This window comes from Oncorhynchus keta, chromosome 6 (genome assembly GCF_023373465.1).
Source record: "Oncorhynchus keta strain PuntledgeMale-10-30-2019 chromosome 6, Oket_V2, whole genome shotgun sequence".
Taxonomy (NCBI): domain Eukaryota; kingdom Metazoa; phylum Chordata; class Actinopteri; order Salmoniformes; family Salmonidae; genus Oncorhynchus; species Oncorhynchus keta.
In genome coordinates, this window is record NC_068426.1 from 33,838,975 (window position 1) to 33,859,049 (window position 20,075).

General features: G+C 42.9%; 2 protein-coding genes across 4 annotated transcripts; one reads left to right on the plus strand and one right to left on the minus strand.

Moving 5' to 3' along the window:
* Position 1: 1 nt before the first annotated feature.
* Positions 2 to 19,398, minus strand: ash2l (ash2 like, histone lysine methyltransferase complex subunit). Of its 3 annotated transcripts, none has more exons than XM_035772540.2 (17): positions 19,376 to 19,398; positions 10,543 to 10,609; positions 10,307 to 10,452; positions 10,028 to 10,116; positions 9,822 to 9,916; positions 8,985 to 9,080; positions 8,756 to 8,851; positions 8,596 to 8,671; positions 8,390 to 8,407; positions 7,684 to 7,783; positions 7,218 to 7,435; positions 4,788 to 4,955; positions 4,454 to 4,647; positions 4,204 to 4,296; positions 3,548 to 3,646; positions 2,407 to 2,466; positions 2 to 2,271 (listed from the first exon to the last, which is right to left on the minus strand). In XM_035772540.2, the coding sequence occupies exons 2-17, from the start codon at positions 10,576 to 10,578 to the stop codon at positions 2,164 to 2,166; spliced, it is 1,692 nt and encodes a 563-aa protein (XP_035628433.1). In that variant the 5' UTR covers positions 10,579 to 10,609; positions 19,376 to 19,398; the 3' UTR covers positions 2 to 2,163. The 3 variants fall into 3 exon arrangements, with proteins under 3 accessions (XP_035628433.1, XP_035628431.1, XP_035628432.1); XM_035772538.2 differs by lacking the exon at positions 19,376 to 19,398 and adding an exon at positions 12,015 to 12,168; XM_035772539.2 differs by lacking the exons at positions 8,390 to 8,407; positions 19,376 to 19,398 and adding an exon at positions 12,015 to 12,168.
* Positions 15,271 to 16,930, plus strand: LOC118385415 (homeobox protein pnx-like). The gene is made up of 2 exons (XM_035772544.2): positions 15,271 to 15,631; positions 16,048 to 16,930. Exons 1-2 carry the CDS (start codon positions 15,487 to 15,489, stop codon positions 16,563 to 16,565), a joined length of 663 nt encoding a protein of 220 aa, XP_035628437.1. The 5' UTR covers positions 15,271 to 15,486; the 3' UTR covers positions 16,566 to 16,930.
* Positions 19,399 to 20,075: the final 677 nt, after the last annotated feature.

Below are 20,075 nucleotides of genomic sequence, written 5' to 3' on the forward strand. Positions count from 1 at the left end.
CTTTCCAAAAATCTTCACTTTATTAAAACCAGTATGAATGTAAAACAAAATAACATCGTAAAAAAAAGACCACAAAAAGACCAAACTACTTGGTAAAACAATTAGATTTTACATCTACGAGACCAGCTAGCAGCTACACTACATGGCCAAAAGTATGTGGACACCTGCCCATCAAACATCTCATTCCAAAATCATGGACATTAATATGGAGTTGGTCCCACCAGTTGCTGCTACAACAGCCTCCACTCTTCTGTGAAGTCTTTCCACTAGATGTTGGAAACTTGCTTCCATTCAGCCACAAAAGCATTGAGGTCAGGCACTGATGTTGGGCGATTAGGCTTGGCTCGCAGTCGGCGTTCCTATTAATCCCAAAGGTGTTCGATGGGATTGAAGTCAGGGCTCTGTGCAGGCCAGTCAAGTTCTTCCACACCGATCTCAACAAACCATTTCTGTATGGACCTCAGCTTGTGCAGGGGAGCATTGTCATGCTTAAACAGGAAAGGGCCTTCCCCAAACTGTTGCCACAAAGGAGGAAGCACAGAATCATCTAGAATGTCATTGTATGCTGTAGCGTTAAGGTTTCCCTTCACTGGAACTAAGGGGCCTAGTCCCAACCACGAAAAGCATCTCCATACCATTATTCCATCTCCACCAATTGTTATAGTTGGCACTACACATTGCGGCAGGTAGCGATCTCCTGGCATTCGCCAAACCCAGATTAGTCCGTCAGACTGCCAAATACTGAAGCGTGATTCATCCCTCCAGAGAACGAGTTTCCACTGCTCCAGAGTCCAATGGCGGCGAGCTTTACACCACTCCAGTCGACGCTTGTCATTGCGCATGGCGATCTTAGGCTTGTGTGTGGCTGCTCGGCCATGGAAAACCATTTCATGACGCTCCCGACAAACAGTTCTTGTGCTGACGTTGCTTCCAGAGCCAGTTTGGAATGCGGTAGTGAGTGTTGCCACCAATGACAGATAACACACTACACCCTTCAGCCCTTGTGGTCCCATTCTGTGAGCTTGTGTGGCCTACCACTTCGCAGCTGAGCCTCATACTTCGTTATTGCTCAACGCTCCTAGACATTTCCACTTCCCAATAACAGCCCTTACAGTTGACCGGGGCAGCTCAAGCAGGGCAGAAATTTGGCAAACTGACTTGTTGGAGGTGGCATCCTATGACGGTGCCACGTTGAAAGTCACTGAGCTCTTCAGTAAGGTCATTCTACTGCCAATGTTTGTCTATGGAGATTGCATGGCTGTGCGCTCGATTTTATACACCTGTCATCAACAGGTGTGGCTGAAACAGCCAAATCCACTAGTTTGAAGGGGTGTCCACATACTTGTGTATATATAGTATATTACGACAAATAACAGAACACAGGCAACTGAATCTGTTCATTTGAAGATAGAACGTCTGTCAATAAGACTACCTGGGGTGCTGACAAATGTTAGATATATTAAATTGAAACTTAGTTGGGTCAAAACAATGTACAGATTTGTTCCTTCCTTTTGAGGGAAATTTCACAATTTTAACTTCATATTCATCATCTCCACACCAACATCAACATGTGTGAATGTGAAAATGGCGTGTTTTTATGTTTTGTAGTAAAAGAGGAAAATAAGTGTTTCCAATTAGTAGGCAATGCCTACTCATAATTGGTTAAAAATCACATGATGCACACCGATGATGTCATTAGAAACACTTAAGGTTCTCCATCTTTTTTACTACAAAACAGAAACGTGCCATTTTCACATATGTTGGGGTGATGCTGGAGATGAATATGAAGTAGATTTTTTTTTTTTTTTTTACACTTCCCTTTAACTGTTTATGCATACTAGTACATGAATTTACAATGCTGAAACACCTGGACGTGCTTCATAAGCTAAGAGTGTTATGTTCAGACACACGTAAAAATCAGTCAACTGACATCAAAGTCTCCCTTTTTTAGATCACACACACATCTTGTCCATTAGGATTTTTTCTAAGTTACCAATGAAGGTAATGTTTAGAGAGTACAGTGAGAGAGTACAAAGAGAGTACAGTGTGTCAGTGTTCAGGTCGACATCAGCCCACCTATATCTGCTGGAATGGACTCCTCCGTGCCTTTGTCCGAACACTCAACTGGCCGTCTGTGTGTTGAGCTCTGGTGTGCGCGTGCGTTTATCCTTCCCAGGGCGGGCTACGTCGTCCGTCCACGTCCGTCTCTACGTGGTACAGCATGTCAGCCAACGTGTGTTCAATCACTGCTCCCCAGCCCATGTCACTCATCTGGGAGGACACACACACAAACGTACACCAATTAATCCCATCTACAACCTCAAGTGACGTCAAAACTCCCAAGTACTGTACCTCTATTGCTCATCTAATCACATTTTTTTAAAGCATGCATGTCTGTGTACTCACTGGCTGGTACTTGATGTCCTTTGGAGGGTGTTTGAAATGTGGTCCAAAGTTAACGGACACCTGAGAGAAAGGAGGGACAATCAACAGAATGTGATTAAAATGGGAATCCCTGAAGTAGATACTTGGCTATATCAGAGCACAAAACTTTGGGGGCATTGAATTATTTACAGTGCTGTAGGGCAGGGGTTCTTAAACTTTTTCAGCCAGGAACACAAATGAGACATTTTTCCTGGGACCCAAGCTTAGGACAATATGGAACTGTACATACATGGTCGGTACATTTCATTGCCCTTATGCTTAAAACAAATGCAATGGAGACAAAAACAAATAACAATGAAATTTAATATCCATATAAATATATATTCATGGTTATTCTCCCCCATTAAAAAAAACACTCGTACAAAAACACTCATATGTGTCTTGGTTAGAACTGTTGCTGTTAAAATACAATAAATCATTTACATTCTGAACTGGAATAAACGGAGTGATCACATCACACAGATGTAGACCACAAAACACACAGTCCCAGCCTGGACTAGTTTTCAAAAATCATTTCTACAGTAGGATGTACATAGGGCCTGATCATTTTTCATCTGTACTGTTACTAGGGTTGCACTATCAGTAGCTAGCTTGCTTTGGCGAATGTTAGCTATCCTGTGTACAAGGACAGGGGATAGTTTGAAAGAGAAACTCACATCTACTACTATGACAGTTAGTATGCCCTTATTTCTGCTTAAAATTACAACAATTCCTCACAAAACACATTGTGGGCGCTCCGCGTTAAGTTTGTATGAATTGAGCTCAGTCAGAAATTGTGGCTAGCATGAGTCCATTTGATGATAGCGGTGAGTGATGGCGAGTGGGAATAACAAGTCAGTGACTTGAACGACAGCTCTGCATCGTGTGGGATCGGCGAGTAATCTTAAAGAAAACTGCAGAAAAAAGATCCGGTAAACTGCGAAGCACACGGGCATCTCCCTCTCACACTTCCGCAGCTGCCAAACTGAGCAGAGGCTGCTGCTAAGCAGAAAGCGCACTGAACGAAGAGAGCAAATGCACGTTGCCAGGCTGCTGCAAAGGCTGCTGCAGATCGAGAGAGAGAAAATAGAACCCTTCAAACAGACACACACACAGCACTAACCGTGCAGCCCCTGTAGAGAGAGATGGCAGGAAAGTAAAGCCCCTCAAACAGGTTCTCATAGGCCTGACCCTGATTCACCCCATTCTTATAGAACAGCATCTAGAAAGAGGGAAGAACAGAGATTTCAACAAATGGAAAAGCCAATTACTATATCTACTGTCAACAGACGTATGATATTGACAATAAAAATAGATTGAGATTATCCAAATTCATCAACATTTCAAATGGTACATCCAATATGGCCTCTGGTTGCCACTGCTCTGAATGATCCTCTGGTTCTAGTTATGCGTTCCACTGCTCTGAATGATCCTCTGGTTCTAGTTATGCGTTCCACTGCTCTGAATGATCCTCTGGTTCTAGTTATGCGTTCCACTGCTCTGAATGATCGACTGGTTCTAGTAATGCGTTCCACTGCTCTGAATGATCCTCTGGTTCTAGTTATGCGTTCCACTGCTCTGAATGATCGACTGGTTCTAGTTATGCGTTCCACTGCTCTGAATGATCGTCTGGTTCTAGTTATGCGTTCCACTGCTCTGAATGATCGACTGGTTCTAGTTAGGCATTCCACTGCTTTGAATGATCTACTGGTTCTAGCTATGTGTTCCATTGATTTGAATGTCTGAGCTATTGGTTGGAGTTCTATGCTGGAGCCTCACCCTGCTGGGGGTAACAGTCTTCAGGTTCTTCTCTGCCTTGTCCACATAGTCCTTCTCCTCAAAGTACAGGTAGCTCTTAAACTTAATCAGCGCCTGAGTGAACACAAACAAAGGGATGAGCAGTCAAGTCTCATAAAAACAGAGAGTGGATGTCTGCTATTTGCTAATCATAATTCGGATATTTTATTGATTCTCAGTTACTCATTTATCAACTATAGTATTTGAAAAATATATATATTTTTTTAAGTACCTTGTCTTTGTACGTGTCAGGCAGTGCCTTGGCTGTCTCAGTGCCGTCCGGAAGTTCTACGAAGAAGCCCAGAGTGTCTCCTTGTCCGTAGCCTGAGGAGTAGTGTTTCCCCACAGACTGGTGGAAGCGTGTCCCTTTCTTACTGCGCCACGAGTAGCTGAACTTATCATATCCCAGAGGGGCCTGCAGGTTACCTACAACACACACACACACACACACACACACACACACAGGGAGACAGGACATGTTTTAACGTGTGGTATCAACTAGATGTAGCTGCGGTGTTTGTACCGGTCTCTCAGTGTGTGTGAGTGTGTGTCTCTGTAGTATCTACCTAGGGGCTGAGACCAGCCCAGTCTGGCTGCAGTGTCCGGGGGCATCTCATCGATGGAGACCTCAAAGTACCAGGATCCTTTCCTGACACCGTGGGAGGCTCTGACCATGGAGTAACCCTTCTCCCCTGTCACTGTCAGACGGTCATCTGAGATTTTCAGCTGGGGGGCTGCATACAGACAACTCAAATCAACGTTTGTCATGTGCACAGAATACAGCAGGTGTGTGTGAAAAGCACAGTGAAATGCTTACTTGCAAGCTCTTCCTCGACGCAGTATTCAATGTAAAGAAATGGAAAACTGTCAAATCCAGAATAGATTCTTAATAAAAACATGGAATCAATACGAAGTAAAAGAAAAAAAACACGCTCATACATATATACGTATATATATACACATATAAGATAATAAATATATATATATTTATTTATTTATTTATTATCGTATGTGTGTGTATATATATATATATGTTATATACACACATACGATAATAAATAAATAAATAAATAAATAAATATATATATATATATATATATACATATACATACACACACATATACAGTGGGGCAAAAAAAGTATTTAGTCAGCCACCAATTGTGCAAGTTCTCCCACTTAAAAAGATGAGAGGCCTGTAATTTTCATCATAGGTACACTTCAACTATGACAGACAAAATGAGAAGAAAAAAAATCCAGAAAATCACATTGTAGGATTTTCAACAATATTTCATATGCATGTACAGTTGAAGTCGGAAGTTTGCATATAACTTAGCCAATTACATTTAAACATTTAATCAGTTAAAATTCCCTGCCTTAGGTCAGTTAGGTTCACCACTTTATTTTAAGAATGTGAAATGTCTGAATAATTAGTAGAGAGAATTATTTATTTCAGCTTATTTTTCTTTCATCACATTCCCAGTGGGTCAGAAGTTCACATACACTCTGTGGGTATTTGGTAGCATTGCCTTTAAATTGTTAAACTTCGGTCAAACATTTTGGGTAGCCTTCCACAAGCTTCCCACAATAAGTTGGGTGAATTTTGGCCCATTACTCCTGACAGAGCTGGTGTAACTAAGTCAGGTTTGTAAGGCCTCCTTGCTCGCACATGCTTTTTTCAGTTCAACCCACACATTTTCTATAGGATTGAGGTAAGGGCTTTATGATGGCCACTCCAATACCTTGACTTTGTTGTCCTTAAACCATTTTGCCATAACTTTGGAAGTAAGCTTGGGGTCATTGTCCATTTGGAAGACCCATTTGTGACCAAACTAACTTCCTGACTGATGTCTTCAGATGTTGCTTCAATATATCCACATAATTGTCCTTCCTCGTGTTGCCATCTATTTTGTGAAGTGCACCAGTCCCTCCTCCCGTGCTTCACAGTTGGGATGGTGTTCTTCAGCTTGCAAGCCTCCCCATTTTTCCTCCAGACATAACGGTGGTCATTATGGCCATTTTTGATTCATCAGACAAGAGGACATTTCACCAAAACGTACAATCTTTGTCCCCATGTGTAGTTGCAAACCGTAGTCTGGCTTTTTTTATGTCGGTTTTGGAGCAGTGGCTTCTTCCTTGCTGAGCGGCATTTCCGGTTATGTTGATATAGGACTCGTTTTACTGTGGATATAGGTACCTTCCTCCAGCATCTTCACACGTTCCTTTGCTGTTGTTCTGGGATTTATTTGCACTGTTCGCACCAAAGTACGTTCATCTCTAGGAGACAGAACGCGTCTCCTTCCTGAGCGGTATGATGGCTGCGTGGTCCCATGGTATTTATACTTGCATACTATTGTTTGTATAAATGAACGTGGTACCTTCAGGCGTTTGGAAATTGCTCCCAAGGATGAACCAGACTTGTGGAGGTCTACAATATTTTTCTGAGGTCTTGGCTGATTTCTTTAGATTTTTACATGACGGCAAGCAAAGAGGCACTGAGTTTGAAGGTAGGCCTTGAAATACATCCACAGTTACACCTACAATTAGCCTATCAGAAGCTTCTAAAGCCATGACATCATTTTCTGGAATTTTCCAAGCTGTTTGAAGGCACAGTGAACTTAGTGTATGTAAACTTCTGACCCACTGGAATTGTGATTCAGTGAATTATAAGTTAAATAATCTGTTAACAATTGTTGGAGAAATTGTGTGTGATGCACAAAGTAGACTTGCCAAAACTATAGTTTGTTAACAAGAAATGTGTGGAGTGGTTGAAAAACTAGTTTTAATGACTCCAAACTAAGTATGTAAATTTCCGACTTTAACTGTATATACACACACACTCGGTATCAGTATCGTAAAATTGAAATAACAGACACACAAGCACAAAGACGCCCACACACACAGTATTCTCAGAGAAGGTGAAAGACATTACTGGGTAAGGATAATAAGAAGAAACCCATCTCTACTACATTACTGTAGGATTTCCTGGGTGTGTGTACCTCTGTCGTGCAGGGCTAGCAGTACTCTCTCGTAGAGACAGGCTCTGTAGAGGTCTCCGGGGATGGGTTTCCCAGCCCAGCAGTCCAGCTCTAGTTTCTCTGGGTCGGGGGCATGGGGGTCCGGCTCTGCTAGGATGTAGCGGTAGCCATCTTTGTTGAAGGGGTGCTCTAGGGGGTAACCATGGGGGGGTAGACGCTGGGCCGAAAACAGAGGGTCACTACAGAGGGGAAGGAGAGAGGAAAGAATGAGAGAGAACAGGATTGTGTGTATTTGGGATAAAAAGAGAAATGAGGTAGAGAGAGAGAGAGAGCGAGAGAGCGAGAGCAGGATTGTGTGTATTTGGGATAGAAAGAGAAATGAGGTGGAGGGAAAGAGTAGGAGAATAACAGAGAGAGAGAGAGAGAGGAGAGTTGCATTGATTGCATATTATAATACATCCTACATATGTTTCAGTCTCTGTTGTACCTGCGTGTTCTCTTGGCTGCTCCGGCTGTGGCTCCCTCCTGTTGCTGCTGCTGCTTACGCTTGGCTCCTCTACCCTTCCCTGGGCCGGGGGCCAGACCACCTTCACACGACAAATACACAAGTTACAATATAGAACGCGCACACACTTTCAGCAAAAAGTCACCCCGAAGAGGCACAAGCATGGATTGAGCAGGGAGGGACACCACATATTAGGGTGAAAGGAGAGTAGCAGCCACACAGAGGAAGCCAGGGGATTATTTCACACCACTTCGCGGCTGCATCCCAACAGTAATAGCCTCCTTTGGTCTGTCCTTTACCACTCACCACTGGGTACGGAAAGGAAGACGAGGCTTTTCCAGAGCATTGGGATGAAGCCCGGGAACTCAGGAGCAGAAAGCCAGAGGAAATTAAATCATTCAATCAGTCCACTAATCAAAAGCCAGATCAAAACGGTAAAAGCTTCAGGGCACCAAGCATAAGCGCAGAGCAGGTGAGGGACGGGGTTTCCATTGGAGCAGAGTGAAGTTGCCCATTGACGCTGATCTAAGGTCAGATTGCATTTTGCCCCTTCGTTGTTTTGCTAAGGAATGGGGGAGGCGGTACGCTGATCCTAGATCTGTGCCTATGGCAACCTCTAACCGGAAAGTTGTGGTTGCACAAAACACAGAGCTCAGAGGTAGATACCAAACCACCACATCATATTCACCTGAGAAACAAGGTCCACCTGGAACGCAACACAGCATGTACAGAGCATTTATAACAGGAGAACCCCTTAGGGCTTTAGTGTGGAATTATAATCTGTGACACTTTGATAACTAATTCCATGAAAAACTGTGTGTGACATGTATTGTGTGTTTGGTGCGAATTTGTGTTGATGTGTTTAGCAAGTGTGTTGGTATGTTTTGAGCTTACCGTTGAGCCCTCCAGGAGTGGGAGCAGCGGTGGTCTGTTTCTGGTTGTCGTAAGATGGTCCAATGTTGCCCAGATCCTGAGATGAAAAACCAACCAACAGTCAGCCTCACTGTATGTGTGTGTGTGTGTGTGTCTGTGTGTGTGTATTGTGTTTTCCTACCTGGTCCAGCAGGCCAAACTTAGGGTAGTCCTCCTCTGGGTCCTTACTGCCTGGGTCTGGATGCTCCTTCACCAGGAACACATCCCGCTCTTTGCTCTGAAACACAGTAAAATCAAGTAAAGACATGATTCTAAAGAGAAAGTCCGGCTACTTTTTCAACAGTGATCATTTGGTGTGACGTGTGCAGTTTGGTGCACTTGTGTAAGTCGGTGGTTGCTCATAGAATCACCATGGCTTTGACTATGTTGTTGGGCCAGGTGAGCTTTCCAGGTCTCTGTCGGGTGGTCATACACTCCCAGTATTTATCAATGAACGGGATGATGTCCTGCAAGGAGAGAAGGGGAATACAGGAAAACACTAACAAAACACATCCGGAGTCTTTAAAGAGAAGTGGATCTAAAATTCCATGCATAACACTTGTATCTTTTATCAATGTTTATTATGAGTATTTCTGTAAATTGATGTGGCTCTGCAAAATCACTGGATGTTTTGGAACATAACTGAACATACTACGCCAATTTAAACTGAGATTTTTGGATAGAAATATGAGCTTTATCGAACAAAACATGCATGTATTGTGTAACATGAAGTCCTATGAGTGTCATCTGATGGAGATCATCAAAGGTTGGTGATGAATTTTATCTCTATTTCTGCTTTTTGTGACTCCTCTCTTTGGCTGAGAAAATGGCTGTGTTTTCTGTGACTAGATACTGACATAACAATCGTTTGGTGTGCTTTCGTCGTAAAGCCTTTTTGAAATCGTACACTGTGGCTGGATTTACAACAAGTTTATCTTTAAAATGGTGTAAAATACTTGTATGTTTGAGAAATTTTAATAATGGGATTTCTGTTGTTTTGAATTTGGCGCCCTGCAATTTCACTGGCTGTTGGCGAGGTGGGACGCTACCGTCCCACATATCCCAGAGAGGTTAAGCAGGTGTAGAGAACGGAAAAACATACGCAAAAGACTGTGTCGTATCTTGGCGTGACATGTAGTATCAAGCATTTTCAAAAGATCACATTGGCTTTCAAAGTGGATTATGTAGGGACTGTTGAGAGGACTAACCTTGTCTTTGGTGAACATCGTCTTGGGGTGCTCTTCCTGAGTCCTGGACCTCCATGTGAGGTTAGCCAGGGCAGTCAGACACATCTCCTTCAGGTCTGGAACACACAGCGACACTCAATCAGTACAATCAATCGATAACAGACCATCAATAATCCCCAAGCTCACACATGCACACGGAAGTGTATCAGCTGACTGAGAACACCTACTGGCTTGTTTCCTGAGGAAGTAGGTGTTGCCGCTGTGATGACACACGTTACAATGGAACACATAGTTGGTCATGAAAGGCAAACAAGTCCTGGAGAGAGAGAGAGGGAGAAAGACTCATGAAAAAACCTTGATCCTTATATGTTCATCTCAGCCAGTACCTGGTTAGTCGAGCTACAGGGAGCAATTTTTAAAAGTCTAACAAGCTTAGTCTTATAATCAGTTGGCCAAAGGCCTCCATGAAAAGAGAGAGTATGAGTTACTCAGCGAGTCAGACGTACGCGGTGTCGATGCTGAAGGTGTCGGCTGTGAACCACTTCATACAGAGAGCACACTGCAGCTCCACCTCTCCCTGGTGCCTGCCGCTTTCCTCGTCCCCAGAACCTGTCTGGGTGTCCGCCGCCTCCAAACCCTCACCACCCGTGTCCTGAGGAGAACACAGGGAAAAGGATTAGCTACTGTCTGTCTGTTTGAGAACAGGGATGCCCAGAGAACTACTGTATAAGAGGTGTAATACCATGGCCTCTTTGCCATTTGATGACTCAGTGTCCATGTTGCCTGTCAGGTCCCCAAATCCAGCACCACTGAAAGTAAATAAACATATCAACATGAACATTAGCTTAGCTTCAGCTATGCATTTGATAAAAATAATTCCCTAAGCTCTAGACCTTCGCTGAATCTGGTAATGAATGGTGTGGCTGTTGAACAAGTTGAGACTAAATGACTTGGCATTTCCTTAGATTGTAAACTGTCAAAGTCAAAACATAGATTCAATGGTTGTAAAGATGGGGAGAAGTCTGTCTGTAATAAAGAGATGTTCTGCTTTTTTGACACCACACTCCACAAAGCAAGTCTTCTCTTGATTATTGTCCAGCCATGTGGTCAAGTGGTACTAAGAAAGACCTAGTTAAATTGCAGCTGGCCCAGAACAGAGCGGTGCATCATTGTAATCAGAGGGCTAATATAAATAGTATACATGACAGTCTCTTGGCTAAGAGGTGAGAAACTGACTGCGTCACTTTTTATAAGAAACCATGTGAAAATTCAAAATGATTTGTGTCGTCAACTTGCGTCGTCAACTTATGCTGACACACACACACATACCACATATGCCACCAGGGGTCTTTTCATAGTCCCCAAATCCAAAACAAATGCAAGAAAGCGTACAGTATTATATAGTGCCATTATTGCATGGCACTTCTATCTCATATTGCTCAAATAAACAGCAAACCTGGTTTTTAAAAAACAGATAAAGCAACACCTCACAGCACAAGACCTGTCCCATATTTGCCCTAGATATTTTGTGTATGTATTGATATGTAGGCTATGTATGTAGTTAAGTCCTTGAACTGTTCTTGTCTATTAGTGTTCTGTATTGTGTCATGTTCTGTGTGGACCACAGTACGACTAGCTGCGGCTTTCGCAACAAGTAGTATTAGGGCTCCTAATAAAATACCAATGCTGCCAGCTGGGATAAAGCGCTCAAAACTCGTTTATTTCGTATTTTGGATAAATGACAGCTTGTGCACACAGACAACGTTTTATTCCGCACTATAGTAACATCTTTACATTTACGAGTAACGAAAGTATAATACAGAAAGATGCAGAGCCCCGCTGCTGAACCTTCAGCCTTGGCTAAGCATCCGCAAGCCGCACGTAACTCACCGGACCTGAGCTAGCTATTTTCACTTGGTTTGCTAGTTAGCTAGGTTCTGCAGGATTCATGCTAGATATTTATTTAGAAGTAAATATTCGACAAGGAAATGAACCTGTTCTTTCATGCTTTAGTTAGTTTGTTGCAAGTTAGCTTACAAGTTGGGCATTTGAATGAGGCGTCTAAGGGTTGTTAACTTGCTAGCCAGCTAGCTTCAGTTTAGTTAGCTAACATCAGCGGTCTAGCTTGTTGAGCAATATTTATCTGGTTATCTAGCATCACACTTAAACAACAAACAAAACGACTGCCCTTTCCCTGTTTTAACGGAGACTTACCAGTCTCCAGTATCTGGTTCAACAACAGAAGCACTACCCGCTTCTCCTTCCGACGCCATGTTTCAAATCGATGAAATATGACATCTCGCGAGACGTTTTGGTGTAAACTGACGCTAGACGCGAAGCGCTGATCTGGAGTCAGTTTCATGCATTGGGGTAGGGGAAATATGATCCTATATCAGTGACAATTAAGTAGAAACTTCTGTGAGTGTGCCATGAAATTGTGTCGCACTGCTCGGGATGGTAGTTGCTAAATGGAATCCTTGGGAAGTCCCTACCTTAAACCCAAACCATTGCCTAACCACAACCTTAACCTTTATATCAATCATACCATACCATAACCCGTTTTACATTTCAACTTAAATTGGGTCAGAGGTGAACGTCCCAAGGTTCCCACGTAGACTTTTCTCTGCTAGGATGGTCCGTATAAAAAAACAACACTCTGAGTGCAGTATTATTGTAGAACAGAAACACAGTTGATTAATCCAATTGCATTCTAAACTGAAGATCATGATTAGGTGATTATTGGAGTCGGGTGTTAGCTGTGGCTGGGGCAAAAATGTAACACCAATCAGGCCCTCGGGGACTGGAATTGCCTACGCCTGTTGTAGAACATGTTTTTTAGGCAAAACCCACATCCTATAAATGAAATAGCAATTTTTTTGTTTGAACACATAAGCTTACATTTATGACCACAGACAAACCCCTTCCTAATGTGTGGTTAAACATGCCTAAAACACATTTATTACCACCATCAATGCTATAATGCCATTCTGATATTTATTGGCAGTTTCCTCCGGCTTTACCATGACGACAGAAGGGCACCATTATACCCCATAGGCGTGTGTCCAAAAGTGTGGCAGATAGATAGACCATAAAGGAATCCTACTGCTATGGAATGCTAAGAGCACCCCTGAGTGTGGTTAGAAGTGCTTTTAACTGTTGTTAAGGAGATGACATATTTGTGGGTTCTCCTCCTTTTCGCTCTCTTATTGTAGTGGAGCCCATCTGTGAGGTAGAGTGGAGAGAGGCAGGTCGAAGGGGGGTAAGGAGGAGAGGGGTAAGGGGTAGTTATGAATGGGGTACCCCCTGTAAGCCCATTCAATTCTCAATTACACCATGACTGTCAGGATACATACATTTCACCAAAGGAGAGCGATACGGATGGATACTAGTTCATTATTTCACCCACTGTAGGCTCTACCATCGGTATAGCTATTGATATCTACCCACAATCCATGATGTCTATCATGACACAATGTTGATGGGTAAGTTCAACCTTTATTTAGGCTTTACTGATAGACACAAAGGATAGACCTGGGCCTGGATCAAGTTAAAAAGTATACTGTATAATCTAGAAAATCTCTGCCCCCCCCCCTCCCCCCTTATCCTCACCTCCTACTCACCCCTCTCCGTCAGATTTAGATCACATACAAGTTTTATTTGATTTTTAGCATAATGGAAGGTCATGTAAAATGTAAGGTAAATACACTCACTTTTTAAGTCAAGACTATGTCAAGAATATAGAATAAAGTTGATGCAATAGTAAGGACTCTTTCTTCAACCCTGGGTAAGCCAGTGCTTGGTGTGGGTTGATAAGTTTGATGCTCTTCACCACACATTTCATAAATGCCCCCCCCCCCGGTCTCCTCTGGTCCTGTTGGACAAAGACATGGGTCAGGGAGGGTCAGGCCCACTGGTGACATCTGCTAATTGTCCCGGTGGGCCGGCCTCTCTTCTCCCCTCAATACCAGCCGCTCTGTAGGGGTCACTGCTGGGAGGACGCTGGCAGATGCCATCCTGCTACCCCACCTTTACGACCTGGCCTGCTCCAAGGGGTCAGGTCATTTAACCCCCTCATATACCCCCCCCCTTTCCCTTTACTCATTCTCTGGAGACTACAGATCAGTAGAAGTCATATTACTACTGTATAGCTAAGGACAGGACTATTACTAAGGCTTAAAAGCGCTTGGTGCAATTATAGACCTTTCCTGATAGAGGATGCAGATATACAACATGTAGGCTGCAAAGAATGTATAGTAGGCCCTAGTTATTTGGAAGACTAGTGGACTGCACCACCTAAAAAAAAGTTTGCACTTATCCAATGTGCACTTATCAGTGGGCTTGTGTTAATCTGCAAAATTGTAATTATTTGCCTACCTCCTCATGCCTGTTGCACACAATGTATATAGACTCTCTTTTTTTCTACTGTGTTATTGACTTGCTTATTGTTTACTCCATGTGTTGTCTGTTCACACTGCTATGCTTTATCTTGGCCAGGTCGCAGTTGCAAATGAGAACTTGTTCTCAACTAGCCTGCCTGGTTAAATAAAGGTGAAATAAAATAAAATAAAAAATTATTATACAGTACAAACTTCCAGGTGGATCTCTCTGTGGTCATATTACGCTCTGTGGCTGATGTTGCTCTCATCTCGGTTTGGTTGACATGAAAGAGACCAAGAGATTTTTGTATAGACGTTTGTTGACTGGTTTGAACTGTAACCTATAACAGTCCACAGTCAGATAGCAATATGTTCCCACTTCGACCCCAGCAGGTGTATTTGGAAACGTTGGAGAAACTGTACACCAATGAAGAGCATTTGGGGAACCAATATCAAGGGATTTTTAATCTAACTTTCTAACAGTAGACGACGGCAGCATTTCATGACTACAGCGGAAATACATCAACAAAAAGGGCAAAATCAGAGTCTCGTTTCCCCCTGTTGAACAGGCAGATGGGCACTCATAATCTTGTTAGTTCTAATTGTGTGGCCCTCTAATTATAGCTAAGTACTTTGTGTGATTAGACTGACTACAAAGCTATACACTTTAACCGCATTCAATAAAAAAAACAAATGCCCCTATTGATATTCGTGCACAAGTGAAGCAGCAGAATTTTGCCTACAAATCCCTCTGAGTAGAGTCGATTAATTAGCATTACAACCCGCGTTTACGTGTCCTACCAGCGTAAAATCACACAATTGCAAATAACGACAACTCAAACAACAAAACAGGAACACGGTTGTAAAGAAAGGGGCACATTTTAACCAGATGCCCTGCAATAAGTAACCCAGCTAGCTTAGAGCGGGCATTAGCATTTTAAAGTACCCGCGCGGGGGTTCCTTCTTATGCGCACGAGGTCGATTTCGTGTGTGTGTGTGTGTATGTGTGTGTGTGGCGCGCGCCAAATTAGTCACGCAGAAAGAAGGAGCGCGTGTTTTGTCTTGCATTGCGCAGTGACTTGTCATTGTGGGCCTTTACTGTTTTGGAAATGTAAATGTTATGCTTGTGATGGGCGTGTTCTTGACCTGTATAAATAGATGTGGCGGAAGGGCCACACGCATCAGATCATAGGGAAGGAAGCAAGGTGGATATATGATACGTGCGTAGTGGTCGTCTACTCGAGTTCTCTGCCACGGTCTTCAGCGAACAACGTGCCTTTTCGTCCAATTTTACAGAACTAAAAATAGAAATGCAGCCAGACAAGTTGCTGCAGGTCAGCAGAACCTCTTTCTCTGTGGCAGACATCCTGGATCCGTCTAAATTCACTGGGAGACCAAACATTACTCATCCAAACCATGGTTCAATTCAGATTGACGCAGCGAGAGGGACCACAGGTGAGATTTCTGTTATTCGATCTATATATTTTGAAAGCTTAACGGGCTTTAAAGCTTTACAAACACATGAATGGCTTCGAAGCTATTTACTTACTCGTGAGCTGTTGCTTTTTTATAAATATGATCCCTTGGACTGAGGTATGGGTTTTATGCAGAAGTTTACTTTAATAAGAGTGTCCTCCTACGTTAGATGCGGTAGTATTAGTTTCATCCCAGGAGAGGTCAGTGTTGGTTTATTTATTATTGGCCCAGCCTCAGACTAGTATCATAATGACAAACTTTCATGAAAAGGTTATTTCTTCATCAGCATTCAAATAATATCATCATAACTGCAGATTTTTAAAAATGTTTTATTATTATATATTTTTTTAAAGAATGGATGAGTTCCTGCTTTAAACTCACTATTTTCTATTCAGGTGGGGAAGCCATTACTGAACGCCAATCCAGAGTAGAGTTCCCAAGTGGTCCAGCAGCCAGTGGATGCTCCACCACAGTGGAATCAGCAATGTCGCCGGTAGCGAGCGAGGCCCGTCCTGCATCTGCGTGCCATTGCCCGGAGAGGTCAAAGGGCAAGTTGCGGCGGGTCCGGACAGCGTTCACCCTGGACCAACTACGCATTCTAGAACACAGTTTCCATAGCAGCCGCTACCTGTCTGTCTTTGAGCGCTACGCTGTTGCTTCGACACTCTGTCTCACGGAGACCCAGGTGAAGATCTGGTTCCAGAACCGACGCACCAAGTGGAAGAAAGAGTGTGAGGGGAAAGGGGTGCTTGAAGAGCAGCGCCAGTGTGGGGTCGGATACCCGTCACCGCCTCCTGTCTATCCTACAACCCTGCCACTGTACAACACTATGCGTTGTCACCAGGGACCACAGACTCAACTATTCACGCCACCGCGCTTCCTCGTTCCACAATACCACCGTCGTCCGTATTAAATGAGAAAGGATGTAGCCTGTTTGTAAGAGCTAACGTTGGTGTTTTGTAAGGAGATTGAAGTCGGCGTTCACAGTTTAGATACTGTAACCTGCCCTATCCTAAATGTATTTGTGCAATCTACTATAGTCCACTGTAAATGAATGTAAGTATTTATAAATGAGTTACTATTTATGTGCTGTTTGAAAGCCAGTGGGAAAACTATGCCAAGCGATCCTGTAATGTGCCCAAGGATTATTACTGTGATGTGTTGACTGATAGGCTTATCTTTCTTACTGTTTGAACTTATTTTGATACATTTCCATGAGCATGAAATATTTTTGTACTGTACCACGGAGTGTTCTTCCAAATAAAACAAGTCAATCAATCCTGCATTTTATTATGCAAGAAAGACACACACACAGATGGAACGGAAATTATCGTAATAGCCGCCAGTCCTTCTAGTGGTTTCCTGGTCTTTTTTTTTATTTTTAATTTTTTTAACCTTTATTTTACTAGGCAAGTCAGTTAAGAACAAATTCTTATTTTCAATGACGGCCTAGGAACAGTGGGTTAACTGCCTGTTCAGGGGCAGAATGACAGATTTGTACCTTGTCAGCTCAGGGATTTGAACTTGCAACCTTTCGGTTACTAGTCCAACACTCTAACCACTAGGCTACCCTGCCGCCCCAAGAGGCGGCACCACTCAGATGAGGAAGGTATACAATCAGTGTGCAACCCACATGCTCTTGTGTTATCGTCGATGTCAAAGGGTTATTAGATCCACCCCCCTCACAATCAACAACCCCAGCAGAATCATCACTCAGGAGACGCAGCTAGTAAATAACCCTTGTTATGCTTCTTAGGTTTTCTTTGATATGGATCCTCAAAGAGAAGCAGCTGTAAATGTTTAGGGTAGCCCTAATATGGCAATTCCGAACACTGCAATCTGACTTCCAAGTGTCACTCAAAAACCAAAGAGGAACAGTAAAATAACAGACACACCCATTGGTTGTAAATCGCTCTTTGGCTTGGTTGTTTCACAGCGATTTCCTTGTACTGTGTCATGTCGCCAAGGGGGGACAGACAGTCCGAGACGAAAGTTAGAGAGCACTTGAAGTTGTAAGGGAACTGGTTGGCACTACTCTGTGAGAGCAGTGCCACTCCACTGAGATAGAGAGGTGTCCCTCTGACAGAATATTAACCTATGCTCTTATATGGACAATCTTTCCATGTAATTATCTCTGTCCATTAAACAGCACTGTACAGCCATCTGAACTTAAAGCACATTGTTTTGCTCTGGAGATCTTTAAGAGAAGCAGAACTCCTCCGTGACCACCAGGCACCCCCTCCAGCACCACTATTACAACCAGATGGATCCACCGCAGAAGAATGCACAACGGGGAGAATATAGTTAACTCAAACGGAGAGAAAACGGCGACTTGAATTTCTGTTACATTTAAGAAACAAACTGTTTTTTTCTCCCAGAATTAAAGAACAACATCCACGTGGGTTGTGATAGGATATTTGATCTCTGGGTTGATTTCCGTGGGTATATACTTTGTTGGTTCTGTTGATATACTGTATGTGGTAGCTGGTACCAGTCTGTTTGCGCTATCATTCATGTTTCACATGACAATGAGTGGCAAGGAGTGGAATGATAGCACAAACAGACTGGTACCCAGGCTAATATATGGGTCATTGGATGGTTCTCATCATTGGGTTAAACGTAGCTCGTTGTCCTTGCTTTGATAATCGGACACAGCCGTTGGGCAGAGTGTCAACACTGACTCTGTCTTTAACAATGGAGGGTGGGTTCTCTGGTTCTCTCCATGAAATGATCTCAGTCACTGTGGGACTAATATAAGACTGAGTCCAATAGTACACACACACACACACACACACACACACACACACACACACACACACACACACACACACACGGTTAATAATATCAGGTCACCCTTTGTAGGCCTATCACAGTCACTAACAGCAAGGCCAAATGTGTGTAAGTGAACAGGAGAGAGAGAGAGACGAGATCTTATGGAAATAAATCTGCCAATTTTCCATGAGACACACAGATACAGATGATACAATGAATGCAGACATCAGTATGACTGATTGGGTGACTGGTTACATGCTACAGTAATAATGAGGAAGGTATTTTTCCGTCCTTGAGGCTTCAACATAGACGTATCTACCAAGTTATAAACTGTACAGGAATTCACGACCCATTCATTTATAACTGTTATGCATGATCAAATGTACAACATATGATAACCAGGTATGTTGAGCTAAGCACATACACTGCTGGATTACCTCCCAGAGTTCATAGCATTTTAATTCATGTTCACTGACTTCTGATGATCTGTGAATAGCAGACTTCTATCGTTTCTTTGTACATCAGATCAGATGTGTTCTTTGATGCATGGAAATACACAGGAATGTCCTCCTGCTGACATTCTGCAGTCTGACTCACTGCTCCAGAAATAGAGAACGTAGATATCCCGGCACATCTGGCCTAGAAATTGAGCACTTAGACATCACAGCACATCTGACTGCCATTAATCTCACAGGAGAAATAACTCTCTGTAACTCCGTGGCCCCTAGACTCAGTAGTCCGAGCATGAGTTGGGGTCATACCTGCGGTTCCTTTTACAGTTATTACTGTAACTGTAGGTCACTTTCGGTACAAGTCTATGACGAATGAATAGTAACAAACATATTTCTTTGTTATGAGAGTATGTCGACCAACGCAAAGCTGTAGGTTCTTTCTCGTTCAATGTTTCTAGTCGGAACCCAGAGAACTCTGAAGGAATGAACTGCAACTCACCGCTATGTCCCGACCCACCTTTGGGAACCAGTGTAACTTCATGTATTTTTTGGGGGGGAATTCACTTTCAGCTCACAATCTCCTTTCCACACTTTCTCTCTATTTTTTCTCTCTCTTTCTCTCCTGTTTTCTGCTTGAGAGCAGAGTAGGCGAGAGGGATAGGTCCTGACATCTCCTGTATGACCTGGAGGCATGTGAAGCTGAGCTGGGTTGTTTTGGTGTATGTGTGTGTGTGTGTGCAGTCTTTTAGCAAGTCTGCTGAAGCACTTATATCCAACCACACAATGTGGGTACATTCTTAAAGATGGAATGAGTTTTCCTCTCCAATAAATCATTTCATGTGTAAATACTGTAGTTTTTCCGGAACACATTGAACATGTTGACCTAGCTGGATAAAATGGATTCACTATTTTGTCTTTCTGTGCAAATGCCTTGTCAATTTTTTTAATCTAAACATTCTTTTTTTTATTTTTTATTCTCATTACTATTCTTCTCTTTTCTCCTTTCTCTTTTCTTTTTTCTTTTCTCTTTGCTTTTCTCTTTTCCCTGTCAACTTTTGTCAACTTTTGAGTCTAAACATTCTTTTTTTTTTAAATTCTCATTACTATTCTTCTCTTTTCTCTTTTCTTTCTCCTTCTCTATCTCTCCTCCTCTGGAATGTGAAGTGTGGAAGGCTCCTCCCCTGTGTTTAGTGAAGAGA

Excerpts from the sequence above, each read along its gene's own strand:
- ash2l (XM_035772538.2), bottom strand. The coding sequence starts at position 12,073 with ATGGCGTCGGAAGGAGAAGCGGGTAGTGCTTCTGTTGTTGAACCAGAT. Across the intron at positions 4,648-4,787 it reads GGGCTGGTCTCAGCCCCTAG|GTAACCTGCAGGCCCCTCTG; the intron begins GTAGATACTACA and ends TGTGTGTTGTAG. Across the intron at positions 2,467-3,547 it reads CTCTCTACAGGGGCTGCACG|GTGTCCGTTAACTTTGGACC; the intron begins GTTAGTGCTGTG and ends CCTTTCTCTCAG.
- LOC118385415 (XM_035772544.2), top strand. The coding sequence starts at position 15,487 with ATGCAGCCAGACAAGTTGCTGCAGGTCAGCAGAACCTCTTTCTCTGTG. Across the intron at positions 15,632-16,047 it reads CGCAGCGAGAGGGACCACAG|GTGGGGAAGCCATTACTGAA; the intron begins GTGAGATTTCTG and ends TTTTCTATTCAG.